This window comes from Syzygium oleosum, unplaced genomic scaffold (assembly GCF_021117445.2).
Source record: "Syzygium oleosum isolate NSW1041296 unplaced genomic scaffold, Sole_v2.1 Sole_v2.16, whole genome shotgun sequence".
Taxonomy (NCBI): Eukaryota; Viridiplantae; Streptophyta; class Magnoliopsida; order Myrtales; family Myrtaceae; genus Syzygium; species Syzygium oleosum.
The window spans coordinates 8,266,302-8,284,520 of NW_026607500.1; the positions used below are offsets into that span (position 1 = coordinate 8,266,302).

At 42.9% G+C, this 18,219-nt stretch overlaps 1 protein-coding gene across 4 annotated transcripts; it reads right to left on the minus strand.

The window, feature by feature from the left end:
* Positions 1-2,105: 2,105 nt before the first annotated feature.
* On the minus strand, positions 2,106-10,856 carry LOC115686180 (peptidyl-prolyl cis-trans isomerase CYP95). 4 transcript variants are annotated; one of them, XM_056318742.1, is made up of 13 exons: positions 10,742-10,856; positions 9,605-9,725; positions 9,324-9,467; positions 8,998-9,022; positions 7,401-7,439; positions 5,983-6,100; positions 5,749-5,876; positions 5,267-5,627; positions 4,795-4,913; positions 3,971-4,178; positions 3,129-3,881; positions 2,949-3,017; positions 2,106-2,698 (listed from the first exon to the last, which is right to left on the minus strand). In XM_056318742.1, exons 2-13 carry the CDS (start codon positions 9,680-9,682, stop codon positions 2,389-2,391), a joined length of 2,352 nt encoding a protein of 783 aa, XP_056174717.1. In that variant the 5' UTR covers positions 9,683-9,725; positions 10,742-10,856; the 3' UTR covers positions 2,106-2,388. The 4 variants fall into 4 exon arrangements, with proteins under 4 accessions (XP_056174717.1, XP_056174719.1, XP_056174718.1 ...); XM_056318744.1 differs by having other exon boundaries at positions 3,129-3,857; positions 3,971-4,187; XM_056318743.1 differs by having other exon boundaries at positions 3,129-3,863; positions 3,971-4,187.
* Between the last annotated feature and the right edge of the window lie 7,363 nt (positions 10,857-18,219).

The following is an 18,219-nucleotide window of genomic DNA, read 5'->3' on the forward strand; positions in this document are numbered from 1 at the left end:
CAAATCAAACCTTTAATATTTTTCACTGATGAATATGTGGCCTTCATTCATTTAAAAATACGTGGCCACGAGGTCATCATCGTTCCTAAGATGAACAGCGAGAGTCATGCCAGCTGGATTCAGAATTTCTGAACAAGTTTTTTTGTACAAGCAATTTACTGACCGATTTTTTTTATTACTATCAATATTCGAGATTCATCAACGTTTCTATGAAATTCACCAATGCAAGACAATCTTTCCCTGTTTTTTTGGCACCCGAAGTGCTATAAAATGATGTATAACTTACTATCAAGTGAGAGTGCTAATATCCTTATCCCATCAGAAAAGATAAATTCCTCCATAATTATACATGACAAAATTGAAATCATAGAACATCATTTCTCACACAATTGACCAGAATAGAAGCTGTAATCAAATGACCAAACTGATTTGATAGATTCCCTAGGCAAGCCTTGGACAAAGCAACCTCAAATTACCAATGGAGGAGCAACTGGTTCCCATCAGCATAAGAATCAGCCTCCATCACTTTCCTCATCAAGAAGCTGGCCTTCTCCCGGGCCCTCGCCGACCCTCGAACCGAAAGATCAGCCAGAACCGTCGAGAACTCCGGCAATCCCAGAGCCTCGCGAGTGCACCCCTCGCTCTCGTCGAAGAGCCGGAGAAGGATCTCGGCCGCACCTTCCTTGCTCAGCATACACCTCCCTTTCAACACGTCCATCATCGAGGTGATGATCTTATCCGTCCGTATCAATGCGTTCAGTCCTTCATCGAACCGGGCTAGGAGGCTCAAAATGGCCAAGGAGGTCCCTGCTAAGTCCTCGCCCTCACTGCTCGCCACCAACCCGAGGAGCATTGGTACCGCGCCCGATCGGACGGCCAGGGTGCAATTGCCGTGGAACTGCACGAGCTCAGCCAGTGAGCTCAGCAAGTGGTGCGACGCCACAGTGTGTGGCCCAGAGATCGCCTTGATTAATGCTTGGACGGTCCCCGCGACCCCAAACTTGGCCTTGTTCTTGTCGAGCATGGAGAGACTGCAAACGAGGGAGGCAGCTAGCCTGCTGGATTCAGGGGAGCTAGGAGACAGGATAATGGAGTTGAGATGGTGGATGGTCTCCATGTCTGCCAGGAGTCGCTTGAGGTCCGGGTTGAGGGAGAGGTTGAAGAGGATGGAGAGCGACAGGGCTTGGAGAACACGAGAGTCGGACTCGGCAAGCCTTAGGAAAGCAGGGATTGCTCCATCCGCTTGAGCAAGCAGGCTCCGGTTTAGAGGGCTGACTTTGGTGATCGTGGCGAGCATCTGAAGGGCTCTCTCCTTCGCTTCGTCGGAGTCCGACTGAGCTCGGGAGATGCACTCGGAGATGGTGTCACGAATCCGAACGGTGGACATGTTGCTGTCTTCTTCTCGGAGGCAACAAAAGTTGTAGTAAAGAAGATGAGGATGAGGCTCTCGAAGTGTGATTGAAGAAAGGTGGGACTTCTGCAAACCTAGGTGGTGATTGAGGTGGAGATAGTTCCAAGGTGTGAGAGCTTTGGAAGTATCTCCACGCTTCGGTGTAACAAGCTTGAAGAACAAAGCACAAATGACCTTGAATGCATCATCAATGTGTGGACAAACATTTGAGAAGCATATTCTAACCTATAAAGAGACATAGTAGTCAGGCCATCAAGAGTCGATCGACTTGATCATCCCATAAAGAGACATTGCAAAACAGACTAATTATGCCCTTCAAGAAAAGAAAAAACAGGCAAAAGAGAAGAGAGGAGAAACGGCTCTCGTCATCGAGACCAGACAAAAACTTGAGCATAACTACTAGTCCATCTCAAGCAACATTGAGAGAAGCTTATGTGAAACACGAAGAAAAATATACTTTGTAAATCGCAAAGAAGGAAGGTATAAAAACAGCTTAAAGACGAGAAGCATTGAGGGCTCAAAATGCAAGAGAACGAGGTCTCTACTAGGTGCTTCAGGAGCATACCGAACTAAATGCCTAATAACAGCAAGCCAAGCCATGCATGCACCACTCTGACGGTCGGAAAGTTCTGACCCCAGCCGATGTCCATCTCGGGTTTAGAAGACTGATCAGCAAGCCACGCATACACCAGAATTACATTTTAAAGAGTACATACTTAGTCCAAATGAAATCCCTACGAATCAATCTGGCTGACAAGATCCCTTGTACTGTCCTCGCAATATTTGCCATACCAAACATTAAAATTCACAAAAATGTAACTGAGAACTACAGTTCAAAACTTCAGTCTGCAAGTACCGATTCCAACAAGGCACTGCCTAAATTCAATAGGCTATAAACTACATTAATAAAGATCCTCACGCATGGATATAATATAACGGTTAAAGCTCCACAACATAACCACACCCATATTACAGGTTCATCTTCTACTAGAATCTGGAGAACCATCTTCATAATTTACCAGACCCTTTCCGTCTGGGCTCCCGGATGATGACTGGGATCTGTCTTTGCTTGCACACCTGGGAGGAGGAGGTGAATCCCTTGAAGACCTTGATGCTGACCGGCTTGGACTCCTAGAAGACGATTTCCGCCTTTCATCGCGAGGGGAAGAACGAGATTTAGACACCTCGACTGGGGAACGATCTCGAATGGGGCTATGACTTGGACTACGTCGACGGTTTCGATAACGAGGGCTACGTGAAACAGAAGGACTCCGTCTGCTTCTGTATCTGCAGGTCCAAAAAGAAGATCATTAACAAGAAATAAAGGCATTTGTGTCATTATATTCCACAGTAAGAAGTTTATATACAGATTAGAGTCAAGGAAGGTCCTAGCCAGCCTCCAATATATGTTAGCTTGGCTGGATTGAGAACTTTTGCATAAAAGCAACTCTTCTTATTTCCAGCTCGCAATAATTCTTAGGCTGGGCTTGAGAGTAGAGAAGTAAAAGGTTTTGATTTCTAGTTTGGTGCACATCACCTGGGAGGAGTTCTTCCTCTAGGAGGACTTCTGTAACGCCTTGGGGAGTACCTCCGGTAGCTTGGATACCTAGAAAGAATTGAAGGCATGCTCAGACAAAGTAAAATCCGCTTGCTACAATAAGCTAAAAACATTGAAAAAAATGAGTAGCGAACAAAACCTGATCAGAATGTAACTTACCTATCACGGTCACCTCTGCCACCGTAACGGTAGGACCTCACTGGAGAACGATCAGGAGATGGAGTCCTATATCGACGAGCATAAGAGTACCGCTCACTGAAACCTCGCCCCCTTTTAATGCGCTTGGGAGAACCATCAGGGGAAGCGCTTCGAGAATAACTCCTTCGACGAACAGATGGTGGAGATCTAGCTGCACGACGCAAAGGGGGGCTACGACTACGAGAATAGCTGCGACGGTCACTCCTACTTGGTGCTCTGATAGGGCTCCTGCCACCACTTCTTCTTGAAGGAGCCCTCCCCGAGCTTCTACTCATGCTTCTTCGAGAAGACTTGACAGGACTCCGGCTTGCGCTCCTTGAAGCTCTCACGGGGCTACTATTTCTCAGTTTTCTCGATGTTCTTGGAGGACTCTGGCTTGGACTCCTACGAGAGATGGACCTTACAGGACTCCTGCTGATGCTTCTATGAGAACGAGCTCTCACAGGGCTTCTGCTGACACTTTTAACATTTCTGCCCCTGACTGGGCTCCTGCTGACACTGCGTGCCGGGCTCAGGCTGCTACTCCTAGCTGGGCTCCTGCTGCTACCACTTTGAACAGGGCTTCTACTTATACTCCTGCTTCTGCCCGACCCACCACGAGGGCTAGGGCTCCTACTGGGTACACTTGGACTCCTGCTAATAACCCTCATTGGACTTGCCTCAGGGCTCTTGCTCATATTCCTGCGGGGACTGATACTACTAGGGCTCATGCTCCTGCTCCACCAGTTTTTCAAATATGACAAATTCCCAGACTCTGGAAGAACTATAAACTATTAAAAAAGCAACTGAGATGTCAAGAATACCTGGATTTTCCTGGATGATCATCAACTACATCAGGTCGTCTGTCTGGACTCCCGTTGGAGCGAGCATCCTCTTCAATACCATTACTTCGCCGATCTCCATTCTCCTTTAGATTTTCATCTGCTTCATTTCCATGCAAGTTTGCACTGTCCCTCTTTTTGTGATGATCGGAACCTTCTCTCTGAATGGACTCAGGAGATAGACCACCACCTGGATAATCTCCAAAAAGTTCAAGAAAACAGAATTTAAAAATAATATTCCAAACACTACCACACATGGCACTTTGATTCATTTTGTAACTGCATAACAAAGTCTCACTTTCTAACTATACAACCGCATCTATAATGTTAAAAGCCGCTAGTTATAGTTTATAAAAGTATTGCAATTCAACAAACAAAACCAACAATAGAGAGAAAGCCATTTCCAGCCAACTACATATGTCCAACCATTTACATGCAGTATAGAAATCACAATCAATGGTACCCATGCACCCTGCTCCCCTTTGTTGGAAAAAACCAGAAGAAGGCCCAGGAGAATTTAATTGTTTCCAGTAAAAGACAAAAGAAGGTTCAATATTATAGACCTCATGAGATAGGCATTAAGGATGACTTTTTTTTTGGTCAAAGCATTAATGATGATGAGTATGTGGAATTTCACTGAGTAAGTACTCTCCAAACCATCAAGTATGGCTTTTACAGCAATACCAACAACTAAATTCTGATTATGAATCAGAATAATCACCCAACAGAATAGATGCTACACCATCTCAATCTCTCTGAAATGACATTCATGTAAGTGAAACTACACAAAATAAGTTAGAACTTACCAGAATTTTGAGAAGGATCTTTCTTTTTCCGATCTTTCCCGAGAGCATCCAGACTGTCATCTTCAGGGTTACTTCCACCCTCAGTTGCACTTTCAGTGTCTGAAGAACCATTCAAAGCCCTAACAAAGGGAAAGTATCAGTCTACTGCCAGGGAAGTGGGTTAATAATACCAACAGTACAGTGACGTAAATATAGGGGCATTGTGTGTCAAAAGATGAGTAACTGCCCCATAAGGATACATATCATGAACTTAAGTGAAGATATCAACCGAATCTGGGAAAAGCAGATTATAAAGGAAGCAAATTAACAGCTCCAACAGAAACCTCTAAAGCTAAATACATTCTAATGTTGTTTCCCAGAAGCACAGGAGCATGCTGTCCGACATCACTGAAGTCCCACCAAAAAATGGTCCGATATGAAGTCTAATTATCCATGCAAGTAAAAACATGACCAAGATAATCGAGTGCCCAACCTTCTGGATCTACGTTTGGATCTCTTATCCCGTCTCTTTCGTTTTCTATCACGCCGTTTATCCCTTCTTTTACCACGTTTAGACTTGTCCCTTTTGGAAGATCTCTTCCTCCTTTTGCGCCTGTCATCGCTTGAGGAGCTAACATAAGATGATGAAGAATCATATGAGTCAGACTCGCTCTCGGTTTCAGATGACTCTGAATCAATATCCGTTGAACTCTCCGATGAAGACGAATATCTTCTTCTTTTCTTCCTTCTATCTCTGGAAGATTTCTTGCGTTTACTCTTTCTCCGTGGTTCATGACTGTTAGCCTCAGAAGCTGTGTCCTTGCCCATTTTCAACTTATTCGCTTTCTTTTTATCTATGCATAAAACCCACAAATGGACCATAAAAACATGACCAAAGAACTTAGATTGACTTCATCATAGATTGATTACATTCTCAACTTATATCGATTCATGTTAGAATTCTCGAATCACTACCTTCCGAAAATTCGCCACAATTAATTATTTTCACAGTAACAGCGGGCCTGCCTTCATCATCACCTGCATCTTCAATTCTTTTCAATACTTCAAGCCCTTGCACAAGCTTCCCAAAGACCACAGACTTCCTGTCAAGTACACAAAAATATTAAAATGAATGAGAAGACAATAAAACACTGGACATCATTATATCTTGGGCTAAGCCCCAAGACACAGCGAGAACATTAGACAAACCTGTCAAGATGATAATCAGCCTTGAAGGTAATGAAGAAATGAGAACCTAAAGCATCACGATCAGCAACTAACGTAGAAAGAAGACCAGGTCCATCATGCTTCAACCGAGGGGACTCATCTGAAGAAATTTAGAGAAGCAATTGTCACCAGTAATAAAGCCAGTTGATCAAACCAATCAGCCAAAAATGAACTAAAAGACTTTTCAAAGCACTCCAAAAAAGCATGCATATAGATCTAAGACATGCGTTCGCAGTGTTCTCTTACTGATGGCAGCAAAAAGGAAAACTACACTTATTGATCTAAAAAAATTTGCACAATGAGTCCCAACAAATGAAAGACTAACACCCCTTGGTGAAACCAGGATGATGAGTACAAAAATATGAGCAAAGACGAGAGATGAAAAAGTAGAGAGAATAGCTATTTCTAGCACACAAAAGGATGCTCACATAAAAAACAACTGAAAGTTGTAAACTGTTTGTTCTGATAGTCTTAATGTCTACCCAAAAGAAGTTTCATTTCCTCCCTTGCAGATTCATAGGACCAACAGTTTCCCAGAAATCTGCTACATGTTACATGTTCAATAACCAGAAGAGTGATCTAGCAAACCTTCAGAAAGCTATTAACACAGTACATCTTACAACCAGCAGAAAACATCATAAATTTCATCAATGGAAGAGAGAAAAAAATGACGGATTAAGCTGCAACCAAATTTCATGTTCCAACTATGAGAAATGTAGCCAATGCACATTGTTGACACAAATTGCCAAACCAAGCCGCACCATACACATATAAGTTTCCATATATTAAAAATGTAAATACAACGGACTTTAATTATATCTCCTCAAACGACAATGATAAAGATCAGTTCTCTCATGTGATGATACAAAAACAGTCAAAGAACTTGCTGGTATCACATTTTTATTATCATTGAGCACTATTCAAGTCGTTCTACAGTAGCACGATATCCAATTCAGGGAGTTAAATCCTAATAATGAGATATTGATTTCAAAATAGATTTAAACCATTAGATTCAGTAGAAGCCATCAGAAGAATTTTGATTGATGACAATAAGATGAATAGCCACAAGAATACTTTTATTCAACAACCAATGATTTGGAGCAAAAGCTTGTGTTCAAAGCAAACCACATTGTTTAAGAGCTCGAAACCTTGAACCCCCATTACTCTGCCCTCAAAATGCTCCACATATGTGAAGACACTATACAAGGCTGATGAGGTTGACAAAACCAATGAAAAATCTATGATCTTTTTAAATGATCAACAAGTTTACAACTAGTAATTGTAACAGAAAATTGCAAATTTATACAAAAAAAAAACGAGGGAAAATTGAAGCAATAATGGAAAGTTTAGACAACATGCTATTCTAGTGTTACATGGACAACAAGCAAATTCAGTCTGACCTGGAAACTTCTCCCCATAAATGCTTTCTCCACTGGTACCTGTAAAACAGGACAAAAAAATCACTTCTTTAGGTAATGTCCAAGAAGCAAATGAAGTTTTGCGACTGAAAGGAAATCTCATAACTGAGCATTATCCACAAATATCTAGAGTACAACATTTTCAGAGAAATCCTCTATCATAGATCACCTAACCAAGAATTGAAGATCAAAGATGGCCTGTTCAGCTGCTAACCAATTTGCACAAAACAATGTAGGTAACAATGAGTATATACAAAATTTTACCATTCAGATACACAAACTTGAAGCAAATTTCAAACATTGAGAACTGCAGGACGACATGAAGTGCAACATACGATGTTGACAGTGGTCAACAAATTATCACTTCATCCAACTGCAAAACACTCCCAATCAATTTTTTAAATGAAAGGAAACAGCAGAACCCAGCGACAAAAACGGTCAAGCCATGAGAACCTTTATAACAGGGAATCTCCATCCTCACATTTTTTGACACAACCAAAGCCATTCAGTTTTTCACCACAAAGGATTGTGACGTAACATGTATTTTATATCTAGATCATTGTACCAGCAGGAAACAAAATAGGATTGCAAACAAATGTTCATACAATTTATAAACAAATATTAGCTCAATAAACATCTGCATGCATATTTTGGAACTGTGAAGTTCTCCAACTTATATACCCAGACACTACCTCAGTCAAGCCGATAATTTTAGAGAGAACGTGCTACAATTAATTAACATAACTGAAACAGAACACTTGCACCCGAAGAGCCATTTGAATTCATTGTCACCAACAAACTAATCACCGTTCTCCATTTTCAAATCTGAAACTAAGAGCACCAAATATCCTTTATAGTTATCATTTGACATTTCATAATCATCAATAACCATCAACTCACCTCAAGTTTAATTTAGAATACACATTCCAATTATATCAGACTCATTGCAGGCCCTGAAAGAGTTGTGTAAACACAAAAGCCAGTAATTCATCTATTCGTAATCTTGATGAAAATATCAGATAGTATCTAAACATTCACTAAATAAACAAATTAGAAAGAAACGATAGATACTATTGAAATCTCCCGACACAAAAGAGCATCATACCTAGGCCCTATAAGTAAGAAAAACACCTTCAAGGTATGCATCCCGGACGAACCCCAACAATAAAAGCAATATAAGATCGATAATTATCAAAACTCAAGAACATTAGACTGTCATTTCAAAACCCAACAGCTTTTTTTGGCTGAAATTCAAAGGTAACATAGCTTTCAAGCACGCAACGGTGCGATGAATGTGTAGCTACTAGACTTATCGAAACTAACTAATAAGTAACAGGTAGCGCATATGCACATAATCACATATAATGGCCTTCGGCCTATTCACCTGTAGCAATTTGTAGCGTTGTCCATCTTGACCAATGAGATGCACATAACAGAAACCAAAGACAAAAAAAAAAGAACCTCAATAAATTACCACGTAACGAGCAAATCCAAAGTTTAGGCCGCGAAAGCACCCATGGGAGACAAATGAAATTACAAACAAACAGACAAATTGGGTAGTCATGAATAAAATTCTTACCATCTCTTTTGTGAAAATCACCACCCTGCAAAAGGTAAAGAAAAAAAAAATAACAAAGCATCAATGAAAAGTCCAATGGAAAGAAGGATAATTTTCAATGAAATGTACGTGAAATGTTAAGCAAAGAAAGGATCAGAGGGTGGACAACATGGTAAGTACAACCTTAAAACTATATCACAAGAAAAGCAGTCGTGAGCATCAGCCCTGTATCCTACAGCATAAAGAAAGGTAACTGACCAAAAGAAGGACCTATTTAGCCTTACACAGCCATAACAACGGCCAAACTTGCTCTAGAACAAAGCTCTTATACGAACCAACAAACATACCTGAGCCATGGAGCCTCTAATGATCCGATGGAAAAATGACCCCTTAAGGTGCAGTGGCCTCCCCGTCTTCGGGCCAATTCCCTTCTCTCCAGTACAGAGTGCTCGGAAATTTTCTGCCGTCTTTGGAGCAACATCAGGAAAAAGCTGCCGAACCGGATTGGCACGAAAACCGGTCAACAGATAAGGATTGTGAAGAATCCGCAGCAAATTTCAAAAGAAATGCAATTACTGAAGGCATACAGATGTCAAAACAATTAAAATTCGCATCCACAACTAAGTACCTCAAAAACCATTCTTTCAGCAGGGTCCCCATCAATGGAGACATCCATAAAAACCAAAGGATCCTTCTTCTTCATCATCGACTCCAACTTTAAAACAGCTCAAGTGACAACAACCAAGAACCTGATGAAATAAGAAAATGCCAGGGTGACGTTTCATAATAGAAAAGAGAACAGAAGACATGCCACTATCCCCTCTTGGTTGAGGGTTTGACACATTTACTGCACCAAAATCTTATAGGTAAATAATGCGACTCAAATGCTTCTGGGTATCCAAACTGCACGTTAGATATCAATCAAACAAATTGTATTGCGTGAAGGACAAAAAATAAAAGCATATAAATCAAAAGAAACGCAGACAGACTGTGAACCAAGTCAGCTACCCATACTCAAATAGTTATGGCTCGATTATAGGGTGTAAAATCAGCAAAAAGGGCCCCCTTTCCCTAACAAAACGAAATTCAGTACAAGATAAGCAAGTCTGCTTGTTCATGGCTCATTTACCCATCCCATCCTTCCATCAGAGGAAGGGTCGGTGCATCGACAGCTCACCTCTTAGATCTATTTGCGCCGCGCAAAGCATTACAAGTGTTATCAGATCTACTCAACACGAACTAGACAAGCCGTGCTTCATCACAAACGAAAACCACGAGAGCAAAACCACAAACCGCGACTGCCGTGCCAAAGAACCCGTCTCGGGCGCCAACGAAACATATCCTCCAGGCTAAACCACCCGAATTAACATGAACCAATCCCCGCGCCATTCCCTAACCACTAAAAAGCAAAAATCAACAAACGCCGAACCCCGTCGAGCTAACGGCAATCTCCCACCCATCGGTCCACCGCTCCGCGCCCCCGGTTAAACCCCCACGGCTCCGCACATCGAACGCAAGTTCCACCCACAGCACCAGGCAGCAATCCCCAGAAAGCCGCGCGACACATCGCTCCTCAAAACCGAACGACCCGACGATCGTCGCGCGGGGGGCATCGGAGCTCGAAACCCTAGCCGAGCACGCGAGAACAGGGACCGGAGCTTCGGCGAGGGATGGGGGGGGGGTTTCGGGGAACGGCGGCGCGACGGAGGTCGGCGATCGAGATGGGGAATCCGAAGGACGAGAGATGAAAACCCTACAGTCACACCTGAGGGAGGAGACGCCGGGCCGGCTAGCGGGGGAGGAGGAAGAAGGGCAGCTGCTGCTGCTGCTCGAGTGACGACCGCGGGTCTCCACGAGAGAGAGAGAGAGAGAGAGAGAGATAAACCTAGGAAGAGCTGCGAGGGCTCTCTTAATAGCTGCCCGGTGGCTTCTTCTCGCCTCGGGGTGCGGTGAATTTACGGCGCTGTCCCCTGCGGAGGGCGGGCGTCTTTTGGGGGGGTTGGGCGCTCTGGTAATTTCGCTGGCTTTCGGTTTAGATGGGAAAAAGTTTATGAGTGATGGTGCTGCGAAGGTAAATTACTAAATTGTACGTTTGTTTTGTCGGAAAATATTATATTTTTTGAAAAATATTTTACGGGAAGCCATTTTTCCAAGTAATAATAATGTCTTTTCTGGTGTTTTAACTTAAATCTAAAAAGGAACCGGAAAGATATTGTTTCCGTCGTTTGAAAAGGAAAAGCATATTTGACTATCCTAAATACACGAATACAATTCAAATGCTAGCGACTTGAGCATGGGCAGCCGACAAATAAAGCATGGACACTAGAGTTCCAAGTCCAGTCTTGATGGACCCCAACCCAGGTGCTGGGGAACCGAGCTCGAGCACCGGTCCCGATGCCCGTGCATGACTTCCTGGCACCCCAGCCGTGGTCCACAGAGGCCGCGTCCGAGAGGCCTCGATGCCCATGCCCACATCCCTAACACATGGGCCTAAGCCCACAAAGGTTGATCGCGGGACCCCGTTGCTCTGGCCTAGACCAGGGTCCATCAAGGTCCCTCTCGGGTCCCCAATACTTGAGTAGTGGTCCATCGAGGCTAGGCCTAGGATGCTAGTAATCATGCCCAAGTCCCCAACAACCTAGCCCGGGTCCTTGGTGTCCAAGCCTAGGTCCATCAAGGCCGAGCTCGGGACCTCGGCGCCCGTGTTTGGGTCCTCCGTGCCTAAGATCGAGACCTCAATGCCCATACCCAAATCCCCAACACCCGAGCTTGGATCCATTGAGGCCGAGCCCCAGGTGCCCATGCCCTAGTCCCTAGCGCTCACACCAGAATCCATCGAGGTAGGGCCCCAGTCTATTGAGGCCACCTTGGACTTGATGCCCGTGCCCTAGTCCATCAAGATCGGGATCGAGACCTCGGTACCCATTTCTGAGTCCCCGATGCCTAAGCTCGGGTCCATCGAGGCTAGGCCCAAGACCTAGCGATCAGGCTTGGTCACCGGGACCTAGGCAGGAACACCAAGGTTTCGAGCCTCGATCTCGATGGACCTAGTGTAACATCCAAGGCTTGGCCCTTACTAATACTATCCACATCACCTACTAAATTCGTTTAGTTAATATCCCAGCGGAAGTTATTATCCTTTTTAGGTCAGCATTTATAACATAGTTTTAATATAAAAATAAATTTCCATATAAACTAATCAAGCCTAAACTTCTCATTACATCAATCTTGACAAGACCTTCTTTCCTTAATAATCATCCTTATCATTTGCGTAGTACAAATTTCCTGTTAACTCAATTTTTAGCCATTCATACCCTGTCTAATGCCCATTCAAATCCAAGCTATTTGATTGATTATTACAGAAATAGTAAACACAAGAATGACAACGCTTTCTTGGAAACTCGTCTTTCTTTTTATTTATAATGTTGGGTGATGTACAGAGTGAGGATCGACTTGGGATTCTATCCCTAAACTGTGTCCAAACGGATCACTTACTCGTCTCGCCTATAACATAAGTCAAAAGGTGTCACCCAACTAGCATGACTCCATACCTCACAAAAACCGACTAGTCATGCCTCAAAAATGGTTTCCTAAGTCAACTCCCGCCGACCTGCTCAGCCACGCCTGCCCCTTCCGTTAGCTCCATTCACTGGATATCTGAGCGGTCCCACTAAATTGCCGCCGACATCAATGAAAACCGAAACCAGCCTGATAGGCACCCTGTGGTTGGGTAGTCCCACATCCACCCATAGGGTAGCCTCGTTTCGTACCAGTCGGACTATAGGGAACTCCGGGTCGGTAAATGGGATGAGTCGGCCCTCGAATTCAATCGGAGAACCGAAAAGGATGACAGGAACAGCAAGCGGGGGAAAGCTCATATTTACTAATCTGAAAAAATGTAATATCCACAAGAGTGAGCGATAGCTCAGCAATGAAATATCTATCACGCTATACTATACGAATAACTCACCAAGGAATACGAATCAAGTCATGCATACATAAACCACGTTCAACATTTCAACCAGACTATCAACCACTAGAAGAACTTACCTCAATCATGAGTATCACGATATAATTCAATATCACATGCAGTCTTTCAAGACATATGAACACACACAATTCATCTTTTCACTTATACTTTAATTCTCAACTCCAAGTCACATGCCCAGTGCGCTTGCCGATCACGCAAGGAGGAAAACTCCTGTCTGGTAGGATCTGGTGCGCCCTCCGGTCTGCCGCAGTGTACGCCAAAATTCTCAACAGCCCGCGCAGGCTTTGTGATCCACTGATCACAGCATCCCGATCAAACTCCCAAGGTATCCGGGGCATAATCCTCCCACGCATCGTGGTTCCACGGACCATGGCATCCCGCATTCCCTACGGCTCCTCGGGGCATCATCGATTCACAGTCCGACGGTTTCTCAATTGTCTCATTCAAGCAATTTCCAGCACACGTATTATTTCAATCATTATTCAAAATATAAATGCAATGAACCACATTATTCTAATTCACACTCACACGACTTTCCTATTCATTTCTCGCTCATGATTTGGATTTGGATACTGACGGCCTCACCGAACCGTCCATGTCTCGAACCCTAATACTGAACTACTTACTCATCCCCGCTACAACTTCAACCTTCTAGCTAATTCTAGAACCTCACGACCCTCCTTGCACTTTGTTCATACCTCAAATTTACTCCTTGTCACCAAAACTACCCCCTGTTCACAGCTTCTTGCAGTCCATAATTATTCTTACTCACCCGAACTCATTACTAACCCGGAATTCATCAATCGACTTACCTTCTTTCGCCATTTTAATTTCAATTCACTCCGCCTCTATTCTAGTCTCATTCTGGTCAAAACAATTCGACATACTCAGCATACCCGCTCAATTCAAGTTCTACCGATCACACTCTGGCCAACAGCCCGACGAACATACAACCGCGAGGCAAGATACACTACTGTTCAACTACGGCCTCTCTCGCCGCGCCCAACAGCACTTGGATTCCACAAACCCAACAACCATTTCAACAAACAACAACAACATGATCAGCCTATCTATGACCCAATTCTCGTGCATGCGACCATCGGATAGTATAGGATGACAAAAGTTCACTTGCCTCTAGTGGAAGGACTTGGCGCCGAGCAGTTCAAACCGAGAAAGAGAAGAACGAGGCTGTTCTGGTTCCCGATCCTGCCTCTAGAGCTCATGAACGGAAAGAGAAGGTCGTCGGCGTTCAATCTTGTCCAGCAAAGCCGCGATGACCAGAGTTCGACGACCGATAGCGTTGGGAGTGTCGGGCGGAATTCACGAAGAAGGAAGAGAATGTTAAGGAGACTGAACAAAAGAAGAGGAAGGAAGGAGTTCCTCTTGCATGTCGGGCTAAAGGAGGTGGAAGGGAAGGTTGCCACTTGGTGTAACACCCCAGCCACTTGGCGGGGACGAAGGAAAGAAAGAAACAACGGGAAGAAGAGAAATCAGAAGAAAATGTGTTATCTTATGAGCAAAAGAGAAATTAAAAGAAAGTAGTTGAGAGGCTTCGATGATAGAAAATGGAAATTAAAGTTTAGGTGCGCCCATCAAAGAAGTCGTGGCAAAAAATATAGGGTACATGATAATTGATGTTTGAATTTAAAGAAATGAGACCCGCCCAATAATTTATATAAAATAAATGCAAACAACATCGTGATGACGTTCGAATTTCTAAAATTGACAGGTCTTCCAATTTTACTAAGAACGTCCAAAATTCCGTCGTCTGTATTCGATTTTACTTATTAAATAAGCTGACGAAAATGGGGATGCCACAATTCTCCTCACCTTGTGAAATTTCGTCCTCGAAATTTGGGCCCTTACTTGATCCTTCAAACAATTGTGGGTATTGAAGTCTCATATCTTCTTCACTCTCCCACGTAGCCTCCTCATTATCATGATGTTGCCATAATACTTTAACAAGAGGAATGGTCTTATTTCTGAGAGTCCGCTCGCCATGATCCAATATTCGTACTGGTCTCTCGACATATTTTACCTTGTCGTCGACATCTATGGTCTCAAAATCTAGCACATGGTTAGGGTTAGGTTCGTACTTCCTTAACATAGACACATGAAATGCATCATGTACATTTGAGAGTTTTGGTGGCAACGCCAATCAATACGCCACTTCTCTGATTCTCTCTAATAATTCAAAAGGTCCTACAAACCTGGGACTCAATTTTCCTTTCTTTTCAAATCTTGATACACCTTTTATTGGTGATACTTTCAGGAACACGTGATCACCTGCTTTGAATTCTAAGGGCCTCCGACGTCAATCGGCATAGTTTTTCTGCCGACTCTGAGCCGTTCTTAGTCTGTCTTGTATTATTTTCACTGTATCGGCAGTGGCTTGCACTAACTCTGGTCCTGTCCATTTCCGTTCTCCAACTTCATCCCAACGGATAGGAGTTCTACTGGCCCTTCCGTATAATGCTTCAAATGGGGCAATACTAATACTTTTCTGGAAACTACTGCTATATGCAAATTCCACTAGATGCAGTTTTTCATCCCAATTGCCCTTTAAGTCAATGATACAAGCCCGCAACATATCCTCCAATATTTGTATCGCCCGTTTCGACTGTCCATCTGTCTGAGGATGAAATGCGGTACTATACTGAAGCTTAGTACCTAGAGCCACATGAAGACTCTTCCAGAAGTTCGAGGTGAATCTTGGATCTCGGTCTGATGTGATGGTCACAAGTACTCCATGCAATCGCACTATTTGCTTAACATATAAGTCTGCATACTTCTCAAGTGAATAGTCTATTCATACAGCCAAAAAGTATGCAGATTTAGTCAAACGATCTACAATCACCCAGATGGAATCGTGACCACTTGATGTCCTTGGTAAACCTTGCATGAAATCCATTGTTATATGTTCTCATTTCCATTCGGGAATTTTTAAAGGTTTCAGCATGCCGGCCGGTTTACGATGCTCTGCCTTGACTTGTTGACACGTTAAACACCTTGCGACATGTTTGGCTATATCCGACTTCATTCCATTCCACCAATAATGTTGACGAAGCTTATGGTACATCTTCGTATTCCCGAGGTGAATACTATAACTACTCCGATGAGCTTCCGTCAAAATTTCCCGTCTTAATTCCTCATTGTCAGGCACACATGTGTCCACGGAATTTCACAACTCATTCATTCGTTATGTGAAATTTTGACTTCTTTCCTTTCACGATTTCATCCCGGACCTTTGAGACTTCAAGGTCTGTTTGCTGTAGTGTTTTAATTTTCTGTATAATTTCAGGCTCAATTCTCAGCATAGCCAATACACTGGAAAGATCATCAATCTCAAGTTTGAAGTCAGATTCTGAAGCCTTCTCAAGCAAACACCATTCCTTGACCATCTAACTGGCTACAGTCAAAGCAGACTTCCGACTAAGAGCATCTGCTACTTTATTGGCCTTCCCTGGATGGTATATGATTTCACAGTCATAATCCTTTAATAACTCCATCCATCGTCTTTGTCTCATATTCAACTCCTTTTGGGAAAACAAATACTTCAGACTCTTATGATCCGTATAAATTGCAACTTTCCTCCATATAAATAGTGTCTCCAAATCTTCAATGCAAAGACAATTTTCGCCAATTCCAAATCATGCGTCGGATAATTCAACTCATACGGTTTTAACTGTCTTGATGCATAAGCGATGACCTTCACATGTTGCATCAGAACACATCCAAGACCTTGTGGGAAGCGTCGCCATACACAACAAATCCTTCTGATCCATATGGTATCGTTAGAACTGGGGCTGTAGTCAGCTTCCTCTTGAGCTCTTGAAAACTTCGTTCACATTCCTCGTTCCATTCAAATTTCGTGTCCTTCCTCGTCAATTGAGTCAATGGACCAGCCAGACGTGAAAATCCTTCTACAAATCTCCGATAATAACCAACAAGTCCTAAGAAACTCCGAATTTCAGTTACTGTCGTTGGTCTGGGCCAATTGACTACTGCTTCAATTTTATCCGGGTCTACTGCTATACCATCTCCAGTTACTGTGTGACCCAGAAATACTACTCAATTCAACCAAAACTCACACTTACTAAATTTCGCATACAAGTTATGCTCTCTAAGAGTTTGAAGTGTGATCCTTAAATGTCGTTCATGCGCTTCTGGTGCCAGGAACCGGAGCCCGAGCACCGGTAACCCGAGCACGGCTTTTGTGGATCCAGACCCATATGCAAGGGACATCGGCCATGAGCACTAGGTCCCGAGGCCAGCCTTGATGGACCCAATTGTGGACGCCATAAAACCAGGTAGGGGCACCGACATCCCGACCCCGTGCTCATTGGACTCGAGTTCGAGCACCAAACTCGATCCTAGACACTGAAGACTCGGGAACAATCGTTAGGGTTTCATGCCCAAGTATAGGTTTCTAGTTCAAGTGTTGATATCTAGTCGTATTTTGGAAAGTACTTTTTGATCTTTTTTTTAAAAGGGAAAATCGTTTTCCTAAATTTAAACCTAGGTTTTCCGTTGACAAGGAAAACATTTTCTATTGACTCATATTTCTAAGTGATCCAACTGCCAGAAAATGAGGAAAATATGTTCCGCGAGACAAAGGAAGACTAAAAGTATGGAGGGTTCGTTTATGGGAAAGTACTGTCAAAACCCTAAATTATACCCACTTTGACACCAATACCCCAAACCTTTTTTTTTTTGTGTTACCAAACCTCCAAATTGTACCGGTGTGACAAAAATATCCTCCGTTTACAACCTAAAACCCAAAGGTTTACCCACTGCAACACCAATATTTTAATTTTTTTTTCCTTACCAACACTCCAAATTTGTACTAGTATGACAAAATTTCAGGATATTAGTGTAAAGGTAAGCATGGTTTAGGAGTTTTTTGTGACACGTAAAAAAAAAACTCGAAATATTGGCGTTACAATTGGCATAGTTTTGAGTTTTTTGTAACACAAAGAAAATATTTAGGGTATTAGTATCACAATAGACATGATTTAGGATTTTTGCACTATTAACTCTTAGTTTATTGTCACATCCGGTTAAGGCTACCCACCTCATGGTGGATCTATAACCCAATTTTTCCTTACCAAAAAAAAAACTCTTAGTTTATTGTATTGGGTGTTTTTTTTGTCGAAAGAAAATTGTATCAATGGCTTAGAAGGATGCTTAATAAGTGCATAGACTTCATAACAAAGCAAATCAAAGTAGAGTAAAGCCCACAAAACTATAGA

Coding starts and splice junctions, on each gene's coding strand:
- LOC115686180 (XM_056318741.1), bottom strand. CDS start 9,682: ATGATGAAGAAGAAGGATCCTTTGGTTTTTATGGATGTCTCCATTGAT. Junction 5,877..5,982: donor GCTGATTATCATCTTGACAG/GTTTGTCTAATG, acceptor TGTACTTGACAG/GAAGTCTGTGGTCTTTGGGA. Junction 3,882..3,970: donor GATCATCCAGGAAAATCCAG/GTATTCTTGACA, acceptor CTGGTGGAGCAG/GAGCATGAGCCCTAGTAGTA.